The sequence below is a fragment of the Diceros bicornis genome, chromosome 4, assembly GCF_020826845.1.
Source record: "Diceros bicornis minor isolate mBicDic1 chromosome 4, mDicBic1.mat.cur, whole genome shotgun sequence".
NCBI lineage: Eukaryota > Metazoa > Chordata > Mammalia > Perissodactyla > Rhinocerotidae > Diceros > Diceros bicornis.
In genome coordinates this window covers 60448722-60475082 of record NC_080743.1, presented here as the reverse complement: position 1 = coordinate 60475082, position 26361 = coordinate 60448722, and the positions used below count along the sequence as shown (strand labels likewise).

At 45.6% G+C, this 26361-nt stretch overlaps 1 protein-coding gene across 5 annotated transcripts in view; it reads left to right on the top strand.

Annotated features, from left to right (window-relative positions):
- Nucleotides 1-26361, top strand: part of ARHGEF11 (Rho guanine nucleotide exchange factor 11) — a 103586-nt gene that overhangs the window by 53653 nt on the left and 23572 nt on the right. For 3 of the 5 annotated variants that reach the window (XM_058539499.1, XM_058539500.1, XM_058539498.1), the window contains exons 2-17: nucleotides 1034-1122; nucleotides 2078-2176; nucleotides 5656-5705; nucleotides 6484-6541; nucleotides 7423-7601; nucleotides 8761-8832; nucleotides 14270-14389; nucleotides 16309-16354; nucleotides 16962-17038; nucleotides 18212-18349; nucleotides 21301-21375; nucleotides 21594-21695; nucleotides 22819-22917; nucleotides 24240-24282; nucleotides 25506-25602; nucleotides 25783-25905. In XM_058539499.1, coding sequence (XP_058395482.1) covers nucleotides 1034-1122; nucleotides 2078-2176; nucleotides 5656-5705; nucleotides 6484-6541; nucleotides 7423-7601; nucleotides 8761-8832; nucleotides 14270-14389; nucleotides 16309-16354; nucleotides 16962-17038; nucleotides 18212-18349; nucleotides 21301-21375; nucleotides 21594-21695; nucleotides 22819-22917; nucleotides 24240-24282; nucleotides 25506-25602; nucleotides 25783-25905 — 1467 coding nt within the window. The remainder of the gene's footprint in view (nucleotides 1-1033; nucleotides 1123-2077; nucleotides 2177-5655; nucleotides 5706-6483; nucleotides 6542-7422; nucleotides 7602-8760; nucleotides 8833-14269; nucleotides 14390-16308; nucleotides 16355-16961; nucleotides 17039-18211; nucleotides 18350-21300; nucleotides 21376-21593; nucleotides 21696-22818; nucleotides 22918-24239; nucleotides 24283-25505; nucleotides 25603-25782; nucleotides 25906-26361) is intronic. The other 2 variants (XM_058539502.1, XM_058539501.1) reach the window with 1 other exon arrangement.

The window sequence follows — 26361 nt, the reverse complement described above, 5'->3', positions numbered from 1 at the left end:
GTAACCTTCTACATAGTCATTTGCTATACACATGAATCGGAGAATCCCCTTGGAGGGGGCAGCAACTATTGATTGGGAACTGGCCACTCATACACTTTTCTAGAAAAGAGAGGCATGGCAATGATTTGAGCTTCTCCTGCTCCTGCAGGGGTCCTGTTAAAGAGAAGATCAAGCAATAAATCTGGTTTGGTCATCTGTGGTACCTTAAGGTTTTAGAGTCTTAGCAGTTTCTAAGCAAAGGGCCTCAGGCTGGCTGTAGGAATGGGGCTGAATATGAGGTTTGAATACTGCCGCCAAACAGACCAGATTCCTGTTCCCCTGTGGTACCCACAAGATAAATGGAATTTTCAGAGGTTTGGGCCATTACTGTACCCCTTCTTTCTAAAAAAGTGTACAAGTTGCCAGTTACCTAACAGGTTAGTACCAAACGCTCAGTTACCCTCCCAGAGACACTGTTTTGGAAAGGGACAAAGAGATAAAGCTCAAGTGGGGGAGACTTTTCTGCTACAACCACCGTAGTCGTCTGCTGTGTTCATGCAGTCCTCTGTATGTTTTTGACCCACTGCGTCCTTGCCCTCCAGTCTCCCCTTCCTTTGCAAATCATTGCCTAAAACTAACTAGCTGTTTGTTTTTTCCTGTCTTTTTCTTGCATTCATTTTCTCTGCTGCTCCGTTCTGTTCCATCAGCCCCATTGCAGCCTGGTAAGACCCAACGAGCATGTATATTTGTGCACATCCTGTTCTGGCTGTTGTCTCTTTGTCTCCTGGCTCCAGGAAGGGCTATTTCCCTTCACACCTTACTGGGTATTAAAGAGATCATGCTTGCCCTGCCAGCCTAGAATTCCAGAGAGGTGGTATTGCCAGTGGTGTAGACATGGCTAATCTCCCACTAGATTAAATGGGTTACAGGGTAAGAGGGTTGGTCTCTCGTTACCCAAGACTCGGCCCCTTTTGACAGAGCTTCCTTCCACTATAAGGCTGGCCCCTCCCTGCCTGCTCAGCTCATTGATGTGCTTTTCTTCCTCCTTCTCCAGGTTAAGTAGCCTGTCTTTGGGAGATTCGGCGCCTGAACGAAAGTCCCCTTCCCACCACCGCCAATCCTCTGACACCTCTGAGACCACAGGTAGCCTCTTCTTGGGGCATTAACACATAGACGCAGAGGTGTACACCCGTAGACAGAGATCTGTATACCCCAGATGTAAAACAACTTAGCCTTTATATTGAGCTCATTATGTGTGCTAGGTATTGTGTTACATGTTTTACATAAAATGCCTCATTTAGTCCTTATATCAAGTGTAGAAAGTAGACTTTATTATCCCTATTTTATAGATGAGGAAGCTGAGGCACTTGGGGGTTAAGAAACTTGCCCAAGTGCACTGAAACCAGTGGGTTTGATCTCTAGAACTCAGGCTTTATCCATTACAGGCAGCAGTCACGCCTGTCTGCACACACACATGATGTCTGGTACACACCCACAGGGAGGGGACAGTTGGGAGTCATAGCCTCTCTGTTTTTTTCTACCTTCTGTGATGGATGTGCACATGAAGAAAAGGGATCTCTCTTGTCATTTAACCTTCCCTGGATTTGGCAAGGGGCCAGCCCTGACTCACCCACATGAGTTATCCGGCTCTGCAGAGTCAACAAGCGTTGGTGTCCCGTCTGCTATAGTCATTGGACGTAATTTGACAGAAAACTTCCAGTCTCTCTAGGGCTCAATCCTGGGGCTGCTTGTTTGTAATGTTAGCCTTCAGCCTGATCTTGGCCCCGCCCCTTGTTTGGCCTGTCTCACGCAGACAAACCTGAAGAAACAGACATGCAGGAGAGACACACGTCTCAGCACCTCAGAGGAGGGTCGTTGGATGCAAAGTAGTTACAAGTTTTTGTTGATCAACAGGGAGGCATGTCTTTGTGATAGTGTGTGGACAGGGTAAGTGTGGGGAATCTGGTTAGTCTGGAAGGGCTTTCTGGAGGAAGAAACACACTGGGGCTTTCCTGGGTTGCTCTTGGCTTGTAGGCACTAACCTTCTAGTGACAGTGCCTACCTAACCCCCTTCTTTCTCCTCCTTACCTCTCACCAGGTCTTGTTCAACGCTGTGTCATCATCCAAAAGGACCAGCATGGCTTTGGCTTCACTGTCAGCGGGGATCGTGTTGTGCTGGTGCAGTCTGTGCGGCCCGGTGAGTGGTGCATCCCTCCTGCCTGCAGTGGACAGTTCTTACAAAGCAGCCGTGTATATGACAGTGCTGCGTGACTTGGAGAACGTGCATTTTCTGGAGGCCTGGGGGGCATGAATGAATTACTCTAGAACTGATTCCCCCGGGCATCTGGGGAAGTCTCCACAAGGCTAGGCCACTAGGCACAATTTCTAGGGATCCCACTTCATGCTTGCTTCCCTGTTGGGAAGTATAAAAACAGCAGAAGAGCCCTCACGTCATCAGCCAAAATGCCTGATTGCCCTCCAAGGGAGCCCCTCGTGCTAGGTCAGATGATCCCATGGAGGAATCCAAGACTTGCTTTCCTCATACTTACCTTCATGTTACCTCGCTCAGTGCACAGACGGTCACTATTCTGAGTGGGTTACAGTTAAGACAGGCAGACTGGTCCAAATTTATTTGCAGATACAATTAACATTAAATAATAAATTACCGAAAGATAAACGATGTGTGTTGGACGGTATGTGGGAGGGAATTTGTGTTTGGGTAGTTTGTGGTTCGAGGCGTAGTCATTTCCCTTCTAATCAGTTTGAGAAGCCTTCTTAGAAGGAATAGAATTTCAGGAGTAGTTTGAAAGATGGAAATGAAAAACACGTTGGCAGAATAGGAATTTGGTAGGGAGGGAGTAAAGAGTGGGAGGGTATTGTAAGCAAATCAATCAAGTAACCAATTATGTATAAAAGATCTTCAAATATTTCAAAGCACTATCATATAGCAGGTGGCAAAATCATTGTTGTTAAGTGACCCAGGCTGAAGAAGACAGGAAGGAGCTGGGAACATAAAGTATAAAGCAGGAGGATAAAGCAAGTATCCCTGAGAGGAATGAATCCAGTGTGGCGAGTGGGCTTGGGCCTGGTGACATGGAGGAGAATCACCAGGCTTGGCTCGAAGAAGAAGACGAGGAAAAGGGTAGAAAGCAGGCTCGCGTTTCATACTAAGTAATGGTGCAAAATGGGAAGGAAAATAGATTTTAAGTAATTTTAGAGAAAGATTTGGGCTTTGTTTACAGGAAAGGTGAAAAGAGAATGTCAAACTTATGACCAAAATGAGGTCTATGGATCATGTAAGGATATGAATAATTATAGCTTCTTATGTTTGAGAGTTAACTTTTATCAGTGAGGAGTTTGTTTTGCATATTCTCGGGTAGGGCTCTGAAAAGATACTTTCATTCTTTGCTTCCCTTGTGCTCTCAGGGTTCCTGGACGAGCATGGGACAGAGCTAGTGGGACAGGCAATAGCTTGTACTTTGCCCCTGTGTTCTGTTTGATACAGAAAGTGTGGGGATCCCCTTTGGGGAAGTGTGAGTTCAGCACTCTTTCAGTTTTTCCTCTGCTTAGGCCTAAGTAGAGTCAGACCCAGAGAGGAAAGAACAAAAAGACAGCTTGCAGTAAAATATGAGTTTTGGAAAATATGTGTGTGTATGTGTATTTTGGGGAGGAGAGAGGAAGAGCCTTCATTTGGATTGGCATGGAAATTGCAAGAGTAACAAAGCAGTTGTTATTGTCTTTCCAGATATTAGTTTCTCTAGTTCACTGTTTCTTAAAGTATAGTCTGTGCTCTGCCTGCATCTGAATCACCTAGGCCCTAGGATGATTGAAATCCACATTCCTGGACCCAACCTCAGAACTGCTGAATCACTTTCTGACAAGGGGGCCAAGGAATATGCTTTTTAACAAATTCTCCTGGTGAATCTTCTGCTTACTAAAGTCTGAGAACTCCTGCTCTAGTCCCTTTCCTCTGAAGAGTTTAATTTTTTTTTTTTAATCGCTAAGTTATTAGAAGTCACCTCGTGTGTTTCACACATTCGGGCAAGATTGCTCTTTTCTCTCCACCTTTAGTTTCTAGATGACAAGCAGAAGAGAGAGCTTTGCAAGTACTCTTCCATAAATAGCAGACTTCACTTGAGGGTTGTCTTGAGTCCCAGTATTGAAAAGCCAAATTGGAATGTAGGCATCACTGTGATTTCTCTTTTTAGACTAGAAACATCTAGATGTGCTTTGTAGGAGTTTTGTTTTGATCAGAGGAATACAACTTACAGACTTAATGAACATCTTGGGGCAAATTTACAAAAACCATAATTTTTATGCTTCTCATTAACTTGTTTCAGCTTTAGTGTTTCTTATGCTTCCTGAGTATAACTTAAACTAGGACTTTAAGTCATTTAAAACTACGGCAGCCTCCAATTGCATGATAACCTGAAAAAGTTGCAAGCACGTTCAGAGCTCCTCTCAGTCAGTCTCAATCAGAGGCTCTTAATCTGATCCATTTCAAAGGGAGAAACTGTAAATAGTCTAAAACAATTTTTTAACAGAAAATAAAACAGTTCTCATTATCATTTTTAATGATATGAACCCTCAGAATATCTTTTTTTTTTTTTTTTTTGTGAGGAGGACCAGCCGTGAGCTAACATCCAATGCCAATCCTCCTCTTTTTTCTGAGGAAGACTGGCCCTGGGCTAACATCCGTGCCCATCTTCCTCTACTTTATATGGGATGCCGCCACAGCATGGCTTGACAAGCGGCGTGTCAGTGCGCGCCCGGGATCCGAACCAGCGAACCCTGGGCCACCGCAGTGGAGTGCGCACACTTAACCACTTGCGCCACTGGGCCGGCCCCCAGAATATCTTTATGAACGTTCTCTCTCAGGGCTTATGAACCACAATTTGAAAACTCTTGTTTTTTGTTTTTTGTTTTTTTTTTTTTGTGAGGAAGATCAGCCCTGAGCTAACATCCATGCTAATTCTGTTTTTTTTGCTGAGGAAGACCAGCTCTGAGCTAACATCTATTGCCAATCTTCCTCCTTTTTTTTTCCCCAAAGCCCCAGTAGATAGTTGTATGTCATAGTTGCACATCTTTCTAGTTGCTGTATGTGGGACGCAGCATCAGCATGGCCCGAGAAGCAGTGCATTGGTGCGCGCCTGGGATCCGAACCCGGGCCGCCAGTAGCAGAGCACGTGCACTTAACTGCTAAGCCATGGGGCCGGCCCCATGAAAACTCTTGTTTTAATCCTTTTCTCCATAGTCCTCCTAATAAGTGTTATTACTTAATTATATTTATACAGTAAACTCATTCTTCCCACTGGATGATAAGAAATAACCCTTATTTGACCTTGAAACACATGTAGACAGTTTCAAATAAAGCACACACACTCTTCCTAGAGCCTGGCCCTGCCTCTCTCCCGCCTTGGCCTGGCTGTCAGAAGTCTGGCATCTGAGCTAGGTGGAGGAAGGAGCAAGAAATGTGACTTTATATAGTCCACTCTAGCTTAAAGGTAGTTGTGTCACTGGAGCAGAATAGGATGTACGCCCAGCATTTGAAGTACTTAACACAGAGAGGTGAGAGGAAATTTTGGAGTGGAGGTGATCTGACAGGGACTTGGGTGTAGATTCAGTGACCCCTGGGAAAGGTTGTTGGGCTCTGCTGACCAGGCCTTCTCCTTACAGGAGGTGCAGCCATGAAAGCCGGTGTGAAAGAGGGCGACCGGATCATCAAAGTGAGTGACCTTCCCTCTCTGCCCCCAGAGGAGGATGTGCAGGGTCACATGTGGCCTTGGCCCATCCTGCACACTTCCATTTTGATACCAGCTGTCAGCCAGCCACTGAGTTAGGGGGTGGTACCATGAGAGTGAGCAGAGTGGTATAATGTGACAGAGAGTGGGGACTAAGATAGCTGGGTTCTTGATGCTAACCAAGCTTCTGTAACTAGTTTTATTATTCCCATTTCACAAGTGACAAAAAGAAGATTAAGAGGGAGAGATTGAGACTAGTGAAGGATCCAATGCCTTTGGATTCTCAGGTTGATATTTTATCCTCCATACAATGCTGACTTGAGGTCCTTTCCAGTTCTAAGCTACTCTAATCTGCCCGGTTCATTTAGTACCTTCTTGTATAGTACAGAGTCCTAGAAACATTAAGAAAACCCTAGATGAGGAAACTCAGTCCTCTAGTGAGGAGGAAACACACTGGGTCAGTTGACATGTATACAGGCTAATGGTTGAAAAAGTATATACCAAAAATAAATAAATTCATTAATAAATGAATAAATTAATAAATGAATGGATACTGAATGAATGAACAATCAAATGAATGGAGCTGCACACATGGCAGATGTGAACAGGAAGAAATTCGTAATGTAAATTTGAGTAAACAAGTGACCAGAGCTGGCTAAAGGGCATTGGAAAATGGCTTCCTAAAGGAGTGGCATTTTGAACTTGTAGAAGGATCCCCTAGGTTTCCATCATCGTGACTCAGTATCATTTGTCCCCCTAACAGGTGAACGGCACCATGGTGACCAACAGCTCACACCTGGAGGTGGTGAAGCTTATCAAATGTGAGTAGGAGACAGCTGACAACAAAAGAAAGTAGGGGAGCAGTTGGGCTGGGAGGGAGGGGGAAAGAGTAGGCCTGTTGACCCAGGAGATCTTCCTTTGTAGATGTGGGAGGCAGCCAAACTCACATCTTTACTCTTGACGTGGAATGATCCACTTAGACTGCCACAATTCCCTATTATCATTTCAAGTGGAGACACTATTCGTCTCTCATCAGACAGCTTTATTTTTACACTCATCTTTGTACTCCCATTTAGATTGTATCCTACTAAGACCAGGTCTCACTCAAATATCATTCGCTCGCTATTTAATTGAGCGAGATAAAGGAGGAAATGGGACTGATCGGGCAGCCCCTCGGGAGTGTTTCCAGACATCCATGGGTGGAATTTTGGTTGAGGTCTCTGCATGAAAAAAGGGAAGGAAGGGGTATTGTGTTGATGCAGGGTAGGTGGGCAGAAATTAGAGAATGGAGGGGCATTAAAAGTTAGGAGAGGGGCCGGCCCAGGGGTGCAAGCCGTTGAGTGCGCGCGCTCCGCTGCGGCTGCCTGGGGTTCGCCAGTTCGGATCCTGGGCACGCACTGACGCGCCACTTGTTAGGCCATGCTGTGGCGGCGTCCCATATAAAAAAAAAATAGAGGGAGATGGGCACGGATTTTAGCCCAGGGCCAGTCTTCCTCAGCACAAAGCAGGAGGATTGGCATTGAATGTTAGCTCAGGGCTGGTCCTCCTCACAAGAAAAAAAAAAAAAAGTGTGGAGAACTTTTATCTACAGAATTAATATGCTTAGTGACAGAAGAAGGAGAACCCCCTCCTTTGTAGCTTGAATGTCCACTGTTCAGAACAACACCACTTGAGCAAGCCTCTCCTGTCTGTCTTCCTCCAGCCGGGGCCTATGTTGCACTGACTCTCCTGGGCTCTTCACCCTCATCCGTTGGTGTCTCTGGGCTCCAGCAGGACCCAGGCCCAGCAGGAGCTCCCCGAGTCACCCCTGTGATCCCACCGCCACCACCTCCTCCACCTCTGCCACCTCCACAGCGTATCACAGGACCCAAACCTCTGCAGGTAATGGTCCTCCTGCTCCTCTCCTCACTCTGTTGTCCCTTAACAGAGGAAAGCAAGTTAAATTGAATTGCGTACTGGTAAGAAGAGACAAGCAGGGCTGGCCCCGTGGCTTAGCGGTTAAGTGCGTACACTCCGCCACTGGCGGCCCGGGTTCAGGATCCCAGGCGTGCACCGACGCACCGCTTCTCCGGCCATGCTGAGGCCGCGTCCCACATACAGCAACTAGAAGGATGTGCAACTATGACATACAACTATCTACTGGGGCTTTGGGGGGAAAAAAAAAAAGGAGGAGGACTAGCAATAGATGTTAGCTCAGAGCCGGTCTTCCTCAGCAAAAAGAAGAGGATTAGCATGGATGTTAGCTCAGAGCTGATCTTCCTCACAAAAAAATAAAATAAAATAAAACTTTTAAAAAAAAAAAGGAGACAAGCAAAAGAGATACATGAAAACCAAAAAGTTTAGCAAAACGAGAGCTGCATTAAAGGATTTGTTGCATGTCTTAGTGTTCTCCTTCCACGTAAATGCATATGCAGGTTTATCAGACAGCAACATGTAGTGTGTTTCCTAAATGTGTGGAAGACTGTAAGGAGGCCCTTTGACAGTTCTCCCCATGGGGAGAGAGTGCACACCTCCAGCAGAGGTCATCAGTGGCATCTGTGTTGTGACAGAGGTGTGGAATAAGTCAAGGAGTAGGGGAGAGGCTTCCTGGAGAAAAAGGCTGCTTGGAAGAAAGAAACATGGAGCACACTCTGTAGGGGGAGAGAGTCGGGAGACAAAGGATGAAAACAAACAGGGAGAGAACCTGAGGACCGGGGAAGACCTCTGTAAGGGGTTAAAAGAGGACAAGATGCAGATAGGAATAGGGAACAGGATTTTCCAGTTGGAAAGAAGACTGAGCCAGCAAGTCCTGGGAGACTTTAGAGAGCAGTATGATACCAGAGGTGATTACAGCCAAGGTGTCTAGGAAGTTCAGGAGTAAAATCAAAATAAGGTTTTATGTTTACTGAATTCCAGTGAGATACTGAGTGGTATACAAAACACACTTATGACCCAGGCTCTGCTCTCATAGCTTTCCTTGCCCAAGAATCAGCAGATAGAAGAAAATAAAGCTATCGAGCTGGTCCCCAACTCTCACTACTGTCATTTTTTCCATTCTTAGGATCCCGAATTTCAAAAACATGCCACCCAGATCCTTAGGAACATGCTGAGACAGGAGGAAAAGGAGTTGCAGGTAAGTCCCTGCTGAGGGTAGACCAGCAATGGCCTCAACGAAATAAGACTTTATCAGAGCATCTGCCCATGTGTACAACTTCATTTACAGGCCACATCTTAGCACAGTAAAACCTTAAAAAGTAAAACTTCAGGACCACTAAAGAATTGTCATAAGCCAATAGAATTTGTTAAAGCAGAATTTGACCAATAGAGTGAATAGAGTAATAGAGCTCAGGAATAATAGATTAGAATAGCGAAATCACAGACCGAATACAAACAGAGTGATGAGACAGGTAGAATAAAATAAGGGAACATTAGAACTGAGGAAAATCAGAGTCAATTGGAATTGATGTTGGAGGTTTCCGGGGAAGGGAAGGGTAAGAGAGAAGGAAGGTGGGGTTGGTAGGTGAATGTCGGGCCAGGCTGATAGAGGTGGGGGGCACTGTTGATACAAGGAGTGAAGAGAGATTTCCAGACCTAGGGAATGATGCGCATAGAGAACAATAAGAAGATTAATTTGGCTGGAATGAAATAGCCAGATTCCTATAATAGCTGTGGCCTGCAGTGAGTTCCTCACTCCTTCATTTCTATTCAGCAAATTTCTGTAAGTGCCCACTATATGTAAAGCATTGTCTTAGTTCCTATGGTATACAGAGATGAAGAAGATTAGATAATTCTTGTCCTCAATATATTTAAGGTCTAATGGGGAAAACTCATATTACAGTAGGAAAGAGAGTGGAAAGAACAAAGAGTTTGCAATAAGAGAACAAAGAAGAAAGCAATTAATTAATAATGGGAAATGTGGGAAAAAACTTCTCAGACAGAATAGTATTTCAGCTCGGCTTTGAAGAGTGGGACTTCTGTAGGCAAAAGGGATGGTAGAGGGAATGCTAGTGAATGGACAGCAAAGGCCAGAGGCACAGAGATGTGAAAATACACTCATTATTTAAGAAGCATTGAGTTCCTAGGTACTAGGAATTGTTTGTTAGGTACAGTGTGTGTGTTGCAGGTGAGGGGGGCGGGTGCAGTGCTGGGGTCAAAAGTTAGAATGGTTATGAAGATAAGTGAGAGACGAACCTTTCCTTGAAGGAGTTTGCAATCCAGTAGGATATCAGTGGATGAATGGAAAAAGAAGTAGAACTACTTTTTTATGAATGAAAAATGTAGTATAACTATGTATTGACATGTGTATACTTATGTATTGACAAATTTCATAGAATAATCAAGACAGTGTAGTACTGGTATATGGATAGACCTATAGATCAGTGGACTAGAACAGAGAGTCCAGAAAGTAACCCATACATCTCTGGTCAACTGATTTTCAACAAAGATGCCAAGACAATTCAGTGGAGAAAGAATAGTCTTTTCAACAAGTGGTACTAGAGCGACTGGATATCTACATGCAAAGATGAATTTGGACCCGTACCTCACATAGTAAACAAAATTTAACTCAAAATGGATCAAAGACTTAAATGTAAGAGCTAAAACTACTTTTAAAAACTATAAAGCTCTTAGAAGAAAACAGTGTAAATCATCATGACCTTAGCTTAGGCAGTGGTTTGTTAGATATGACAGCAAAAGCACAACCCAAAAAAAGATAAATTGGACTTCATCAAAATTAAAAACTTTTGTGCATCAAAGGACACTATCAAGAAAGTAAAAAGACAGTCCCCAGAGTGGGAGAAAATATAAATATATCTGACAGTCTAGTACCAGAATATATAAAGGACTCTTAAAACTCAACAATAAAAAGACAACCTGATTTAAAAATTGGCAAAGGATTTGAATAGACAGTCCTCTAAAGAAGGCATACAAATGGCCAATAAGCGCATGAAAAGATGCTCAACGTCGTTAGTCATTAGGGAGGTGCTAAACAAAACTACAGTGAGATATCATTTCCCCTCCACTAGGACGGCTAGAGCCAAAATAAGTTGTTGGTGAGAATGTGGAGAAATCTGAGATAATACTTGTTTATATTTTGTCAACGTATTCACTATCCTAATTTATTCCCACCATTGATGGTAAGAATGTGAAATAGTGCAGCCACTGTGGAAAACAGTTTGGTGGTTCTTCAAAATATTAAACATAGAGAAGCACAGAGATATGACCCATCAGTTCTACCCCTAGGTATATACCCAAGAGAATTGAAAACATATTCACACAAAAATCTGTACATGAACGTTCATAACAGCATTTTTCATCATAGCCGAAAAGTGGAAACAACCCAAATGTCCATCAACTGATGACTAGATAAACAAAATGTAGTATATCCATACAATTTGATATTATTCAACCATAAAAAGGAATAAAGTACTGATACATGCTATAACATGGAAGAACCCTGAAAACTATTGTACTAAGTGAAAATTGTACTAAGTGGAAGAAGCCAGATACATAAAAGGCCATAAATTGTATGATTCCATTTATATGGAAGTCCAGAATAGGTAAATCCATAGAGGCAGAAAGTAAATTAGTGGTTGCTGGGGGTGGAAGAGGGAGAGATTGGGAGTGACTGCTTTTTTTGGGGGGGGAGGGTGATGGAAATGTTCTGGAATTAGATAGTGGGAATGGTTGGACAACTCTGTGAATATATAAAAACCACTGAACTGTACACTTTAAATGGTGAAGTTTATGTTATGTGAATTACATGTCAATAACAATTTTTAAAATATTTTTTAAATGCCATGGAAACCCAAAAGAAGGAATAATTAATTATGCAATGATCAGAAAAGGCTTCATGAGGTGACGTTTGAGGTGGGTTCAGTCTATTTCACTCTGCAAAGTGCTTTGGGCCTTGAATACCATGATAAGCTTGGAGTTTATTCTGAAGACAGTGGGAATTGACCACAGGATTTTGGTAGGGAGTGATCATATCTTCAGATCAACATTCTCTAGAGAAGTGTGTTAAGTGGACTGACATGTAAGGAAACCATCTAGGAGGCTGTAGCAGTATAGGAAATGATGACAGATTTAACAGGAACAGTAGGAGTAAGAACAGAAAGGCGGGGACGGCAATGGGAGACATTTCAGAGGTCGAATCAGTAGAACTTATCAACTGGAAAGGGGAAGTAAGGGAGAAAAAGAAGTAAAAGATAGCCCCAAGTTTGAGTGCCTGGATAGATGGTGATGCTATTGATGGAGTGAGACAGAAGAGAAGAGCAGGGTTTAGGGGAAAGAAATGAAGGTCAGCGTTGGGTGCACTGAGTTTAAGGTGCACATGGGACGTTCGGATAAAAAGACATCCACTGCTCATGGAGCTAGGGCTGAACCTCGGCAGAAAAGGGTGGGTTGAAATAGACTTTCAGGGGCCGGCCCCGTGGCTTAGCGGTTAAGTGCGCGTGCTTCGCTACTGGCGGCCTGGGTTCGGGTCCCGGGCGCACACCGACGCACCGCTTCTCCGGCCATGCTGAGGCCGCGTCCCACATACAGCAACTAGAAGGTTGTGCAGCTATGACATACAACTGTCTACTGGGGCTTTGGGGGAAAAAAGGAGGAGGATTGGCAATAGATGTTAGCTCAGAGCCGGTCTTCCTCAGCAAAAAGAAGAGGAGGATTAGCATGGATGTTAGCTCAGGGCTGATCTTCCTCACAAAAAAAAAAAAAAAAAGAAATAGACTTTCAAGTATCCTCAGCATACAGGTGGTAGTTGAAATTGGGGCCTACATGATACCCCCCAGGGCAGCAGTGCAGGGAGAAGCGGAGAGAGCTAAGGGTGGGATTTTGGAACTTCTGTGCTTCTATAGCACACTGTACCAACCTAACATCACACCACTTGCTATTATATTTGTATTTTAATTGTTTATTTGTCCTCCTCTCCTGTTGGACTAAGTTCCTTAAAGGCAAGGACCGTATATTTGTATATTCCTCCTGCACAGCAGGCATGGGCCTGGCATCTGTCAGCTCTCTGTAGATGTTTGTGGAGCCAAGGCTCACCTAGATTTAAGAGAGCAGGCAGGTTAGGTAAAGCTACAGTTGGGGCGCGGGCTGTGAGGGGCTCAAGACAGTGTAGAGTTAGGAAGTCACAAGAGGAGGGTGTTTTGAGGAGGAAGGTATCAAGAGGTCTAGAGAGATGAAGACTAAGAAGAGACCATTGGATTTGGCAATTAGGTCATTTTGCTTATTCAAAGAGTAGCTGTTTGAGATAATGGGGAGGAATTAGATTGTGTATGTTGAGGAGTGACAGGAAGGCAAAGTGTGGGGCTCTAAGTGTAGATGCCTGTTTTGTAGTGTGTGACTGTGAAAGGAAGGAGAAAAGGCTGAGGCAGTGGCTTGAAGAATAATCAGAGTTAATGGAAGCTGTTTTGTTGTAGTGGTTTGTTTTTGTTTTAAGACGGGAAACTTGAGCATTTTTGTAGGATGAGGGGAAGGAGCCATTGGAAGGAGGAGACTTGGAAGATATGTGAACAGGGCCTAAGAAGAGCCCGAGGCAGTTGGAGGCGTTAACCTTGCAAAAGACGTAGACACAGTTTCTCTTCTGGGGCAGGGGGAGCCTTGCTGCAGATGTTTTGAAGTGGAGTAAAGTTGGGAACGTTCTTACCAGGTGATATTACCGTCTGAGACTACGGGGAGGGTTGGGGGCTTGATAGGCATGGAGAATATGAAACAATAAATGTGAGGAATTTGTAAAAAAGGTGGTTAGGTAGCAGTGAAGCTCCGATGAGCTTAGAGAATATGTGCACCCAGCGTCTTTATTTAATTATTTAACCAGCCAGCTTTATTTGGCATTTCCTTTTGTAGTGAAATAGTAATCGCTGCCGTGTATTCACTCGTGTGATTATGCACGAGACATTCTGCTAAGCACTTTACATACATAATCTCATTCAGATCTTTCAGGCGTCCCAGGAGGCAGGTACTGTCGTCTCCATTTTATCGATGAGGACATATTAAAGCTTGCCCAGGTCTACAGAGCTAGTAAGAGGAGGTGCCAGAATTCAGAGCCAGGCCTCCCGACTGCAAAGCCAAGCTCTAAACACGTGCGCCGCGTTCTGCTGTGTGCCGGCTCTGCTGTGGCAGCAAGGAGGGCTAGACCAGCGTCAGACTGTGGGGCTGGGGGCAGGGATACTGGCCTCCCTCGTCCGCACTTCTTCCTTTCGTCTGTGGTTCTCACTGTATGTAAGTTTCCTCCTGGGCACTTTTTTGTGTGCTAGTCTGGACAGTAGTAAGTCAGGGAAGACCTCACTTAGGATATGTGACTTAAGCCAGGCCTTGACAAATGGTTAGATTAGGACAGGTCTTTGTGTCGTGTCTTTTCTCTCCAGAGGCCTCATGTGTTCTGTTTCTCACCATTTATACCTTTTTCTTCTCCTAAATGATGGTGAAATAATGAGCATCTACTAGAAGGCAGAGATCTCTTCTCTCTCCTCTTTGTTTTGGGATAACTGCCTATTCTCCCCATTCTCTACTAACCACCCCTTCTGCCTTTTCCCGTCCTCCCCGCCCTCCTCACCCCTCCCCAGCGTATCTGTGAGGTGTATAGCCGGAACCCCGCCAGCCTGCTGGAAGAGCAGATCGAAGGTGCCCGGAGGCGAGTCACTCAGTTACAGCTGAAGATCCAGCAGGAGACTGGTGGCTTAGTGGTGAGTGATGTAGGCACAGCTCTAGGAAGGGTGCCGTGCATGTGGACCAGGGGTAATATCAGGAAGACAGCTAGGACAGAAGCCTTTCCTGAGTCCTACACAAACCCAGGCTGAGCTAGTAAGTGTTGAGTATTTTACAAAGAAACACAGGTCAGCAGTTCTTTATTTAGCACCAAAGAGGAGGGGCATCAAAAGAAAAAGCCTTTTCTTCCCTCCTACAGCTTACAGTTGCATTGGAAAGAAATAAATATGAAACAAATCAGACTCTTGGCTTTAGTCTCCCAATTATCCATTCCCTCTGGGGCATTTCCTCACAGCTGATGTATATTCCTACACTGGGATTTTACTCAATATTCATCTGGTAGCTTTTTCCACCACCTGTCCCTCAGGTAATGGGTCTTCTCAAAGGATACAAGCACTTTTTAAAGTCAGCCTAAGTAAAGGATCCCACCAGTTGAGGGGGATCTGTAGCAGCGGCTAACCACACTTCGTGGAAAATCCCAGAGAAGAGCTGGTTCCTTATCTGTTCTAGTCGGGGACTTTACTATTACTGTCTTACTTCCATCAGGCCTTAACCCTTTGGGTAAATAAGAAGTAATTCACCAGAAACTTTAAGATCTCCAAGAATAATATTTGCCAAAGCTAATAGAAATTATTTGAGGATTATGTACTTTCTTTTTTAGAACATCCAGATCAAAAATGTCTGGGAGGGGCTGGCCCCGTGGCGTAGCCGTTAAGTGTGCGCACTCCGCTGCTGGCGGCCCGGGTTCCGATTCCGGGCGCGCACCGACGCACCACTTGTCAGGCCCTGCCGTGGCGGCGTCCCATGTAAAGTGGAGGAAGATGGGTACGGATGTTAGCTCAGGGCCAGTCTTCCTCAGCAAAAAAAAAGAGGAGGATTGGCGTCGGATGTTAGCTCAGGGCTGATCTTCCTCACAAAAAAAAATAAAAGTCTGGGAAACACAGGCTAATCAGATTTAAACTGTTTTACTTTCTGAAAAACTTCTCAGTGTCACAGGGTTGATAGGAGCTCAGGTTCTGGACTTAGACCATCCGGATTCACATCCCAGTTCTAGTGCTCGCCAGCTGTAAGACTCTTGGGCAAGTTATGTAATCTGTGGGAGCCTCGGTGTCCTCATTTATAAAATGGAGATCACGACAGGATCTGCCTGATAGGGTTATGTCTGAATGAAAGCATGCCCTCAGCGCAGGGGCCAGTGCACACTTGCTGCTGCTGCTGTTGTCAGTGTGCTCTGTGAGGTGGTGAGTCTGAAACACTCAACCTAGGATCCGAAAGTTTGAGTGCCGACACTGGCTTTATAGTTTACTGCTGTGTAGCTTGGGCAAGTTGCTAAGCTCTCTGGGCTCTGTTTTCTCATTTATAACATGGGAGTATTATACCTGCCTCAGTTGTTGAAAGAGTGAATGAGATGTAGAAAAGAGTGCTTTATAAACAGTAAAGCGCTATCAACATGATTCCCCCAACATTGGCTGGTCAGTCGGCCCCCGGCCAGCATCTGTCAGTCCTCCTCACAGATCTTTAGAGGTGGACCTTTCATATCTTCCCTCAGTCACCTGCTTGAGCTTGTGGTACTCCTTGATAGGAAGTTCTTTCTGTGTCCAGCCCAACTAAGACAATAGATGCTTTGAGGTCCGGTGTGATCAGTCAAATGAGTTTTTAGAATTTTACTAATGGTAAAGCTCGCTTTGCACCATTAGGGGTCACTGTCCTCCTCAAACTGTACAAATGAAGCCATAGGTCTTCTAGCTGGGCATTTTTAAGTCAACGAAGCAGAAGAAGCCACTAATTGTAAGCAGATATTATCTGCTGAGACTGAGGGAAGAGTTGATTGGAGGAAAGAAACAGTAAGGGGAGAGGTGCACAGAATTCGCCCACCCTCTGGACCTTTCTTTTTTAGGACATACTTCCACTATATGGTGACACCAGCCAGAGATCATCAGAAGGTGAGTCCCCCATCATCCCTTTTTTCTCTGGCATATCTCTAGTTCATATTTCTTATCTGTTGTTCCCTCCCCATGGGGCAGTTTCAGGGAAAGAAAATATATAGTCCCTGCCCTCAGGGAAATAGAATAATGAGAGAAAGCAATAGCCGTGCACAGGGAAATTGGATGATGCTTGTTCAGGAGAAATGAGTATACAAGCAGCAGCCCTGGGTAAATAAGTGCCAGGCAGATAGTGGAATGATGATGGGCCAGACAACTGCTTGCCTATCAGCCCCTGGCACTTAGGAGCTCAAGAAATGCTGTTGCAAGAGGAAATGGATGGGAATCAGAAGAGGGTTGGGGGTGAGTCGTGGGGTAATATTGGTTGTGAGATAGAGCTATGGAATCTTATTTCAGGAGGTGACATGGCCTGGGCACAGGTGTGGAGGTAGGTGAAAGCTAGGTGTGGAGCGTCTGACTTGAGGGGTCACAAGGTGAGAGAGCCAAAGGGAAGCTGGGAAAGAAAGGAAGGTAGCAGCTTCTCCTTCCTGCTATGTCCCAGAATAAAGGTTCTTCTTTCCCCCAGACCACAGCTCCTTCTTTACTATGTGAACTGTTTTCTTCTCAGGCCGACTATCTCTGGATTCCCAGGAGGCGGACAGCGGCTTGGACTCGGGGACAGAGCGCTTTCCTTCCCTCAGTGAGGTGAGTGCCAGTAGGGGTGAGCCCCGTTTAAAACTGTGCTCAGCGTCCCTTCTCTAGGCACCTAAGGGTTCTGCTGCTCATCGACTGCCCCAAGGCCTCTGGCCTGTCATCTGTGAACTTCTAGAATTCCGGTTCCGAGGATTTTAGTCACTCTGCTCTGGTCCAAAAAAGGGATTTCAAATGCATCCTACATGCAAGATCATCAAATCTGGCTTCTATTGTATCATAGTCAACTCTGTTACATGATGAGTAGTTGAAGAGAGAGGCCATGTCGTTAACTGTAGCAAACCTTGGAGTGTAAGGGAGCAGAGACATAAATCATCTAAAACGGTGACTTGACCAACAGCACATTTCTGCCTGGCTGCAAATCACATCACCTTCGTTAAATACCATGAACCCGGCCTAGTCAGAAGCAGTAGGCTCTCTTTGTCTGTCCCAGATCTATTTGTACTTGAACAGCTCATCTTTTCTGGAGTGGTCAAAAGAATTTCAGGTTTTGGCCTCAAAAGTTATCTCTTCCAAGTGTTCTCAGTTTACATATATAGACTGAAAGTATAAACTTGCAATATAAAAATAAGAGTGAATGGAAGAAGTAATAATGATGTTAGCAAAATATTGACTTAGCCAGGTTAATTAAATATGTGAATAAGTAATTGAAAACCTGTTTAAAACCTATTTTGAAATAATAGTTGGAATTTTATTTCCTTACTGCTCCCTATTCATGGGAAGATGATGAATGTATGTGAAAGGATCAGTATGTGGGAAAGACACCAAGAAGGGCGAGGGGTCCTAAATAATCTACAGTTGACATTATCCTGAGGTCTCAACATCTGAGAGGCAGCATGGCTTAGTGGTAAAGGCTGTGGGTTGAGACCACCTGGGTTGAATCCAAGGAATCCCACATTACTAGCTATTCGACCTTCAGCAAGTCTCGTAACCTCTCCCAGTCTTAGTCCTTGTATGAAAAGTAGGAGGAATAATAGTATCTGCCTCAAAGGGCTGTTGTGAGCATTAAATGAGGTAATACATAATCAAGCATTTGGTATAATGCCAGGCACAGAGGAAGTACTGAATTTATATTAGCCAATGAATATGGCTATCACCACCAAATGAGCTGAACCCTGAGGATCTTCTGGACGAGTTTCCTTCTCACAGAATTCTCTGTTCCTCTAGTCGTTGATGAATCGGAACTCAGTTCTGTCAGATCCTGGGCTAGACAGTCCACGAACCTCCCCTGTGATCATCTCCAGAGCGACCCAGCACCACAGGCGGCAGGGCTCGGATGCACCAGTGCCCTCCACTAGCGACCAGGTGAGTGATCCAGAGCCACCCTGCAGTTCTCCTTTCCCTTTTTTCAGAATTATGTTACTAGTACCTAGCCTTGAGTGATTAGACTACACCCCTGTTTTAAGATAGACACTTACTTAGAGAACAAATAGTAAAGAAAGCACATGGTATCAATAGACACATGAAAGTAAGTGCTTCTTAAAATGTATCTGCTAGCACTAGAATGATGTTTTTCCTGTCTCAGTTTCTGTGTGAAGGGTCAGGGAGTACAGCAGTAGGAAGGGGTGTCTGAGGAGCAGATAGCTGCTCTTCCTTTTAATGTCTGTGTTGAACAGGAGATAGATTTGTTCAGTGTTTCTCCAGAATACTAATTTTCAGTTTTCTCTTTCATTAACAAAGTCCTTTTCTTAAATAAAATCTTATTATTTGGCATCCTAATATAGAAAATAAATAAAAGCTCAGCTACCTTGGGACCCTTCCCAATCAACCTCCCCCTACCTCAGGAGCACTACCCTGGAGCCCTAAGTTTCTACAGAACATGATTTGAAAGCCACTGCTTTCAAGGGTAGAACTAGGTCCAGGAGAGATTTCAGGAAGACAGGTTTTGGCTGAATGCAAAAAGCTTGCGAAGAATCTGGGCTGACAGTGAAACAGGCTGACATGAGAGCCAGGGAATTGCCTGTCATCGTTTAGGCAGAAGTTGGTTGACTATGTGTTAGAGACACTGCTAAGAGATCTTCTGGTTTTCTAAAACAGTGCTGCTTAAAATTCATCTGCTACCACCATAATGATTTTTTTCCATATCCTCATACCAAATACATTACATTACTTGATATTTTTCTTTAAGCTAACTCACTTTTTAAAACTTACTTAAATTTATTTTTAAAAAGGAAATCTGCCATTACCTTAAATTAGAACCAGTATCACACACTATTTGATGCTCTAGTTTTACCCGTAGGATAGAGCTGAGTTACTTTTAGATCTTGTAGAGGGAAAGGCAGGGAAATGGATCTAACGTGCTAGTGCACCAGCTGCTGTGCTAGATCCCTTAGGAACAAATCTCATCTAATTCTCCCCATCAGGGAAGGAGGTAAGCGTTAGAATCTTCATTTGGTAAGGGAGACAACTGAGGCAGAGAAAGGCTAAGGGACCGTTCAGGGACTCAGCCTGCTAATGCAGCGTCAGACTAGAACTTAGTTTTCCTGGGCCCAGCGCAGGGCTGCTCCTCGTCTGGCTGCGCTCTGACTGCCCCTCCCACCTCCCTTGGTAGCACTACAGGACCAAGTTCAGATTGCCGAGGGAAGCGGGTGCACATCCTGTTCTTAAGTGTGGTTTTCCTCTAGGTGGCTGATAGGAGCAGGTGTGGAGTCGTTGGTCTTGGAGTCCCTTTTTTCCTACTCTGAGTTTGTTCATCTTCTGAAAACTATTTAAATTGCTATTTTTAAGTGATAAGCGCAAATATAGTTCCAGTTTCTTAATAGTACTATGTTAGTAAGAGTATAGGGGGAAACCTATACCAGCCATGAAACTGTCAGCAGCAGGGGGAGGGAATCACAGGAACTCTCACTTTCTGTTATCTAATTCTGCATTGTTTGATTGATTTTATAATAAGCATATTCCGCTTGTGTAATCAGAAAAACTATATATTTGTAAAGACTTTAAAAAACAAATCCTCCTCCCAAATAAGCAAAATGCTAGTGCTTTCAGGTTTCACCAGAGAGCCAGGTAGAGCCAAAAGCGGTTCTCCAACTCCCCCTGGGGATCCAGGACCCAAGGGATCCAGAGAATAGGGAGTTACAGAAGAGGAAGATGCTCGGGATGCGTCCGAGAAATACAAATACAGCATATCAGGCCTGACTCCACATCTTGGAGCACCCTTCAGTCACTCTGTGCCCCACTTTTCTCATTTATAAACGAGTGCTAGACTCTGATCTCTGAGATGCCTTCTGGGTCTCTCATGTTCTGTGACTCAGTGATTTTGGGCATAGAATATGCCCAAATATCCAGGAGAACAAAGAGGAGTGAGGAGTGTCAGGGAGGAACTGTCAGGAAAAGCCCCTTGAGAAAGTGGGTCAGGAGGGTATTGTAGGCCTGGAAAAAAAGAAGCTGGCTGGGTTCCAGAGAGAACCCTTGTTGGGGAAGCACTGCAAGTGATGGGATTAAATTGAGTGAAAAATATAGTTGGTAGAAAAGCTTTAAAAGCTCAAGGAACCTTCAGGAGAAAGGCTTGTCCAGTGAAGCATCTGAAAAGTCGATGCAATATGAAGTCTCACATCATCCCTGATCGACAGCATATTAGTTATGGTTAGCTTTTTATTATAATTGGCATAAGGGGGAATGAAAGAAAAGCCAAGCTAAGAAGTTGGGAGTTTAGACGGGTAATGGGGATCTATCTCAGATTGTTAGCAGGCAAGAGAAGTGCTGAAAATGGTGTTGGAGAAAGGTCAGCTCCATCCCTTTTTGCTCAAGGAGGTAGAGGTGGCTCCTAGGCGCTCCTCGGACAGAGACCAAGCGCAGTGCTTGCTGCCTGCACTGGAACTGTGGAATGGCATTGCCTCAGACACCAGACTAGGAGGGTGTGTGTTTGGGGTGGGGAGTCGCTCTTAAGGAGACGAGAAAGCCCCCAGCCCAACAGCCCAGCAGGAGCTCTAGGTTCTTATCTTTTTGGCTGACACTCCCTCCCTACGTCTTTCACAAACAGGAAGAGGGCACTTTCTCTCACTTCCCATCTTCATATGTCATGTGACCTGTCTGCCCTGAGTCTGTTCTGCCCCACCCAGATGCAGTTGACTTCCTGCAAGTGGAAATCATTTTTGCTGTTCTCTGAGATTTGGGGGTGGGAGTGAGATGCCAACGTTTACCAGACCTGTGGGGTTTTCCTTGTCAGCCACGCTGTTACTAAACAGACTTCAGTGAGGGGGTTGCATCTCCTGTCCGCTAACTGCGCCTCTCTACAACTTGACTCTCTCCCCCAGGGTGTAGATCAAAGCCCAAAGCCTTTAATTATTGGCCCAGAGGAAGATTATGACCCGGGTTATTTCAACAACGAGGTAACGGTTTCCTGGTTTTCTCCTTTCATCATTCTTCTGTCGTACCAGCTGCTCTTGACTAGAAGCAGTTTGACTAGGACCAGCTGTGAGGGAGCTTGGGGGAGGGAGCCACAGTTTTTAAACCCTGGAAGGCACGTAACATGGGAGCTAAGCTGGAACAGGTGCTGCTGTACCCTGCCTCTGTGTCCCCCAGCCGTTCTCATCGTTTTGCCTTCCAGAGTGACATCATATTCCAGGATCTTGAGAAGCTTAAGTCACGGCCAGCTCATCTGGGGGTTTTTCTACGTTACATCTTCTCTCAGGCAGACCCTAGTCCACTGGTAAGTCAGAAGTGTCAGTCTTGATTGAGTGCCTGCTTGTGCCTGGCAAAGAGAGTCTCTGGCCTCTGTCTCTGCTTTCTAGATGTTGTAAGTCAGATCTGTGGGCACCATCAGGCATCTCAAGGACAGAGACAAAGTAGAAAAGAAGATGCAACTTAGGCAGAAGGGATTCTTCACTGGTAACTCCGTTGATAGCATAGGGAAGAGGAGGAAGAGGGAGGCCAGGAAAACAAGCTTTCTTGGTCAGCTTGGAGAAGATGGTCTTTTTAGAGTTTTTTGAATGAAGGTGGGTACAGACTGACTGTGAGGAGTTGAGAGTGGCCTTTGCAAATATACGATGTTATTACAAGAAAGCTTGGCAGAGGAGCAAGGCGATAAAGGGTCTTCCATCTGAAGGATTGTGAGGGAATGGAGGCCGGAGTGCCCTGGGACAGGGCTCAGAGCCAGCAGCCTTACCAGTTTCTCTCTTTCTGCCCAGCTGCTTGCTTAGAAAGGAAGGGGGCTGAAGGAGAGAGGTTAATGTTGTGTTCTTCAGAATAACCTTCTTGCCTGGGGCATGGACTACTGTTTTTTTCTTTGTGGGGATAGCACTATCCCCACAATTTTCTACCATATTAGAAGCCAGAGTCAACATCCATTTGCTCAACAGGTATTCATTGAACTCCTGTGTGTAAGTCCGCAGTGCTGGTGTCTCAGAAGCAGTCCTGAATGAAGACTGGGCACATCACAAAGAGAAATAAAACATGAACACTTAGAAAACAGCGTAGAAACAAGTACAAGCACAAAATATCAAGTGTGGAGAGGCTACAGAGTTGAGGAGTGATTGTGTTGGAAGTGGTGGGCGGGGGACGGATTCTCTGTCATAGGCTTCTAGAACACTCTAAGCCAGGGTTTCTCAACCTCAGCACTGACATCTTGAGCTGTAGAATTCTTTGTTGTGGGGGGCTGTCATGTGCTTTGTCAGATATGTAGCCGCAGCACTGGACTCCACCCACTAGATGCCAGTAGCACCTCTCCAGGTGTAACAATCAAAAATGTCTAGACATTGCCAATTGTCTCCTGGGGGGAGAAACCACTCCTGATTGAGAAGCACTGCTCTAACCCATTTTCTCTCTCCTACTAGCTCTTCTACTTGTGTGCAGAAGTTTATCAGCAGACAAACCCCAAGGATTCCCGAATCTTGGGAAAAGATATCTGGAACATTTTCCTAGATAAAAATGCGGTAAGGCAGTCATAGATTGGGTTACAAGTTTATTATATACTCTTTGGACCACTCAGCAGTGCAGATACTCAGGCTGAATGGAGACAAGTTCTTAAAGAGAAGTCTGGGCTGAGAGGTTAGGGTTCCTGGCCTCTGTTCCTAGCTCTACTCTCTAAAGTTGGATCTCCCCTCTGTACTCTTTTGTTCCAAGTGTAGCAAGGTAGAATACACACCACCTCTCTGAATGTTTGGAGGAGATTGCACCAAGTCCTAATTACTCTCCCTCGATCAATGCCCTTGTTCCCCCCACCCCTCCCTGCCTTGCCCATCCCTGGGTCGAAGAAATTGAGGCCCAGAGACATCAGATGATTGAGATCAGTGAGCCAAGAGGAGAACCCAGGTTTCTGAAGCTCAGCCTGACTTGCTTAATACCGCCCAAAGGCAGAGTTCAGAGAGAGGAGACCCCAGAGTATCCGGGGCAGATGAATGCTCTGTGTAACCAGACATAGTTCCTTCACAAAGACATGTCAAGTATCCTGCTGGGGGTGCCACCTCTGCCTGCAGAGGACAGAGAGTTCCCATCCTAGACTTTCTAATCTGATCTAACTAAACTAATTCCAAAATGACTTTATTCATCTGGCAGTAAGCTACTAGAACTAATGAGATTGGGAAACACACTATTTTTCTTCAAGATTTTTATATTTGCCTCCTTAAATGGGTCTTGAGTAAGGAGGTTAGAGCTGCCAGGTGTTCCCTGTGATTGTTATGGAACCATCCCAGTATCCGTCTGTCAGGTACCTGTAAAGCAAAAGCCAGGATGCTGTGCTCACCAAGTTCTGGTAAGTTGGTTTGTTGGTCAGTTAGTCTCCTCTTGGTGCCTGTCTTGGCCTGGGCCCTCAGGAGGCTCCAGAGGACAGAGGGGACAGAGTCCCTGTCCTTGGTAACTTAAGGCCACTTTTCCCTTGGGAGTGAAGGGGAGGGAAAGTCCGTGAAATAGCCTAATAAAGTTTTCTCCTTTGCTGCTAAATTAGCACCAGTCCACTTTTTGGAACATCTCCATTCCATTCACCCTGATGTCTTGAAGTAAGCCTAGAAAAACTGCCTGTGCCACCCTCAGAATATAGTTCCAGCTTGCTCTGTAGCCTCAGATTCCATTTCTCAAAAACCTGAGCCTGGAATTCAGGTATACAGGTTGGAGAGAGACGAGAGGAGGGTGGGGTAGATGTAGGGAAAAAGGAGAAAAGATGGTGTTCCAGAGCCCTCCTTGCGCCTGCATGGTGTCTCCTGTGTACCGTGGGCTGTGTGGACCTCACCACTTCTGCCCTCACTCTTCTGTTTTTCAGCCTTTGAGAGTAAAGCTCCCGGAGATCTTACAGGCTGAAATTGGTAAGTTGGCTCGTTGGTCAAGTAGTCTCTTCTTGGTGTCTGTCTTGTCCTGGGCCCTCGGGAGGCTCCAGAGGACAGAAGGAACAGAGTCCCCATCCTTGGGCAACTGTCCTCTAATAAGAGAAAATAGGGACGGTTCCTCCAGAACTCCTCACAGTAGCTTATGGACAAGCACAGATGGGACAGGCCCTGCCTGGGAGCTCACTCTGCCTGGTGGAGCTTGTCACAGGAGGATATGACTTGATTTGGAGACTGGGGCTCATTTCTACCAACTTTCCACGTGACCTTTCTGGGCCTCAGTTGGGTCATCTGTACAAAGCGGAAGTTAAGACTCAATGAGGGATTCCTAAGCCTGGCTGACCATCAGAATCCCTTGGGGAACTCTTTTTTAAAGTACAGAAACCAGGGCCTCAATCCATCCCACCTTCAGAGTTGGGATCTACGGAGTGTTTTTTTGTTTGTTTGTTTTTGTTTTTATGTTTCTTAACTAATACGGATAGCATCTGGTCCAGAGTGAGAGCCTGGTGAGCTAGGTGGTTGCTCTGCTCCCTTCTCATTCTCAAGTCACGAGTAAAAGAGCTAAGGGGAGGGAGGCAGTATAAAGAGGATGTCAGCATGAGAAGCGGGTCAGAGGCAGCTTTCTAGAGGATAGAAGTTCGAAGCTGCCTTTGGAAAGAGGTGCTTTATGGGCACAGGCGAGAGGGTGAACAGAGCTTGCTCAAAAGCAGGGTGAGAGGGAACCAGCCGCCCCTAGGGACTGGGCCTCGGCTAGGAGTGAAGCTAGACGCAGGGACAGGAGAGACCTTCCAGTTTCTAGTGGGGAGTTGGGGTTTCTGTGAAGTGCTTGCCTTTTTCACCCTTGGGAGCTGGCCCTGGGGCAGTAGGAAGAGAGTGAGCCTCTCAGAGGGATGTGCTTTGTCAGGGGGAAGCATCTGGACACCTCCCATGAGAAGGGATTTAATGTTTCTCCACTTAATGGAGCATAGAACATCCAAAAAATGTTCTGTCCTTGCCTTGGGACTTGGACATCAGGATTCCAGTCCTGAATTCGAGAATGACCTGGTAGGTCCAGGCCTCCACTTCCTTTGGCTAACAGGAGGGCAGAAAGCCAGCCTCCCCTCCCAGGGCCACAAGGAGCTAAGAGGCTTTGAGACACTCAGCAGACGCAACCTCGTCCTCCCTGCATCCCTCCCATTTCTGTCTTCTCGCGGCTCCCACTCCAGACTTGCGCCTGCGGAACAGTGAGGACGTGCGCAGCATTCTCTGTGAAGCTCAGGAGGCAGCTTTGCCAGAGATCCAAGAGCAGATCCACGACTACAGGTGGCCCAGCCCCCTGACCCCTGTTCTCTCTCCCCTACCCCTCTGCCTCCTCGCCCTTTTTCTTTCTCCCATGATGTGTGTGTATCTCTTGTTATATGTGTATGTTTGCCTCACTCCTTCTGGGTATCTGTCTGTTGAACGGTGATGGTACATTTCTTTCTCTGTGTCTCTCTGGCTTAGAACAAAGCGCACTCTGGGGCTGGGCAGCCTGTATGGTGAAAACGACCTGCTGGACCTGGATGGGGACCCTCTCCGAGAGCGCCAAGTGGCCGAGAAGCAGCTGGCTGCCCTGGGAGATATTTTGTGAGTCTCCAGTTCCACTCCCACCCCGCGAACATGCTGAACAAATTGACATATTTTGTGGGTCTATCCCCTGATCTCTCTCCCTCTTCCACTTCTTACCTGTTTCTCCTTCCCCTGAAAGATGGAGAGAGTCCCGCCCTCCCGCTGCATTTCTCAGGCTGAGGGCAGCTGGGTATTTCAAGGGAGTCAAAGCCTGGTGCGGCCAGCAGTAATTTGGTGGTTATGACAAACCACATGAGAACACGTGAGCTTTCTGCTCCCCTTCCTAGCTGAAGGTGCCATCAATCAAGATAGGAACAACTGTGTGTGGAGCAGTTTTGTGGTAGAAAATCAGGGGGCTCAGTTTTGGACATGTCTGAAAAAGATCTCAGATTTAACATCAAACTGATTTGAGATTTGAGTAGGCATCTGCATGTATGAATCTGGCATTTGATAGATCTGGGCTGGAGCTGAGAC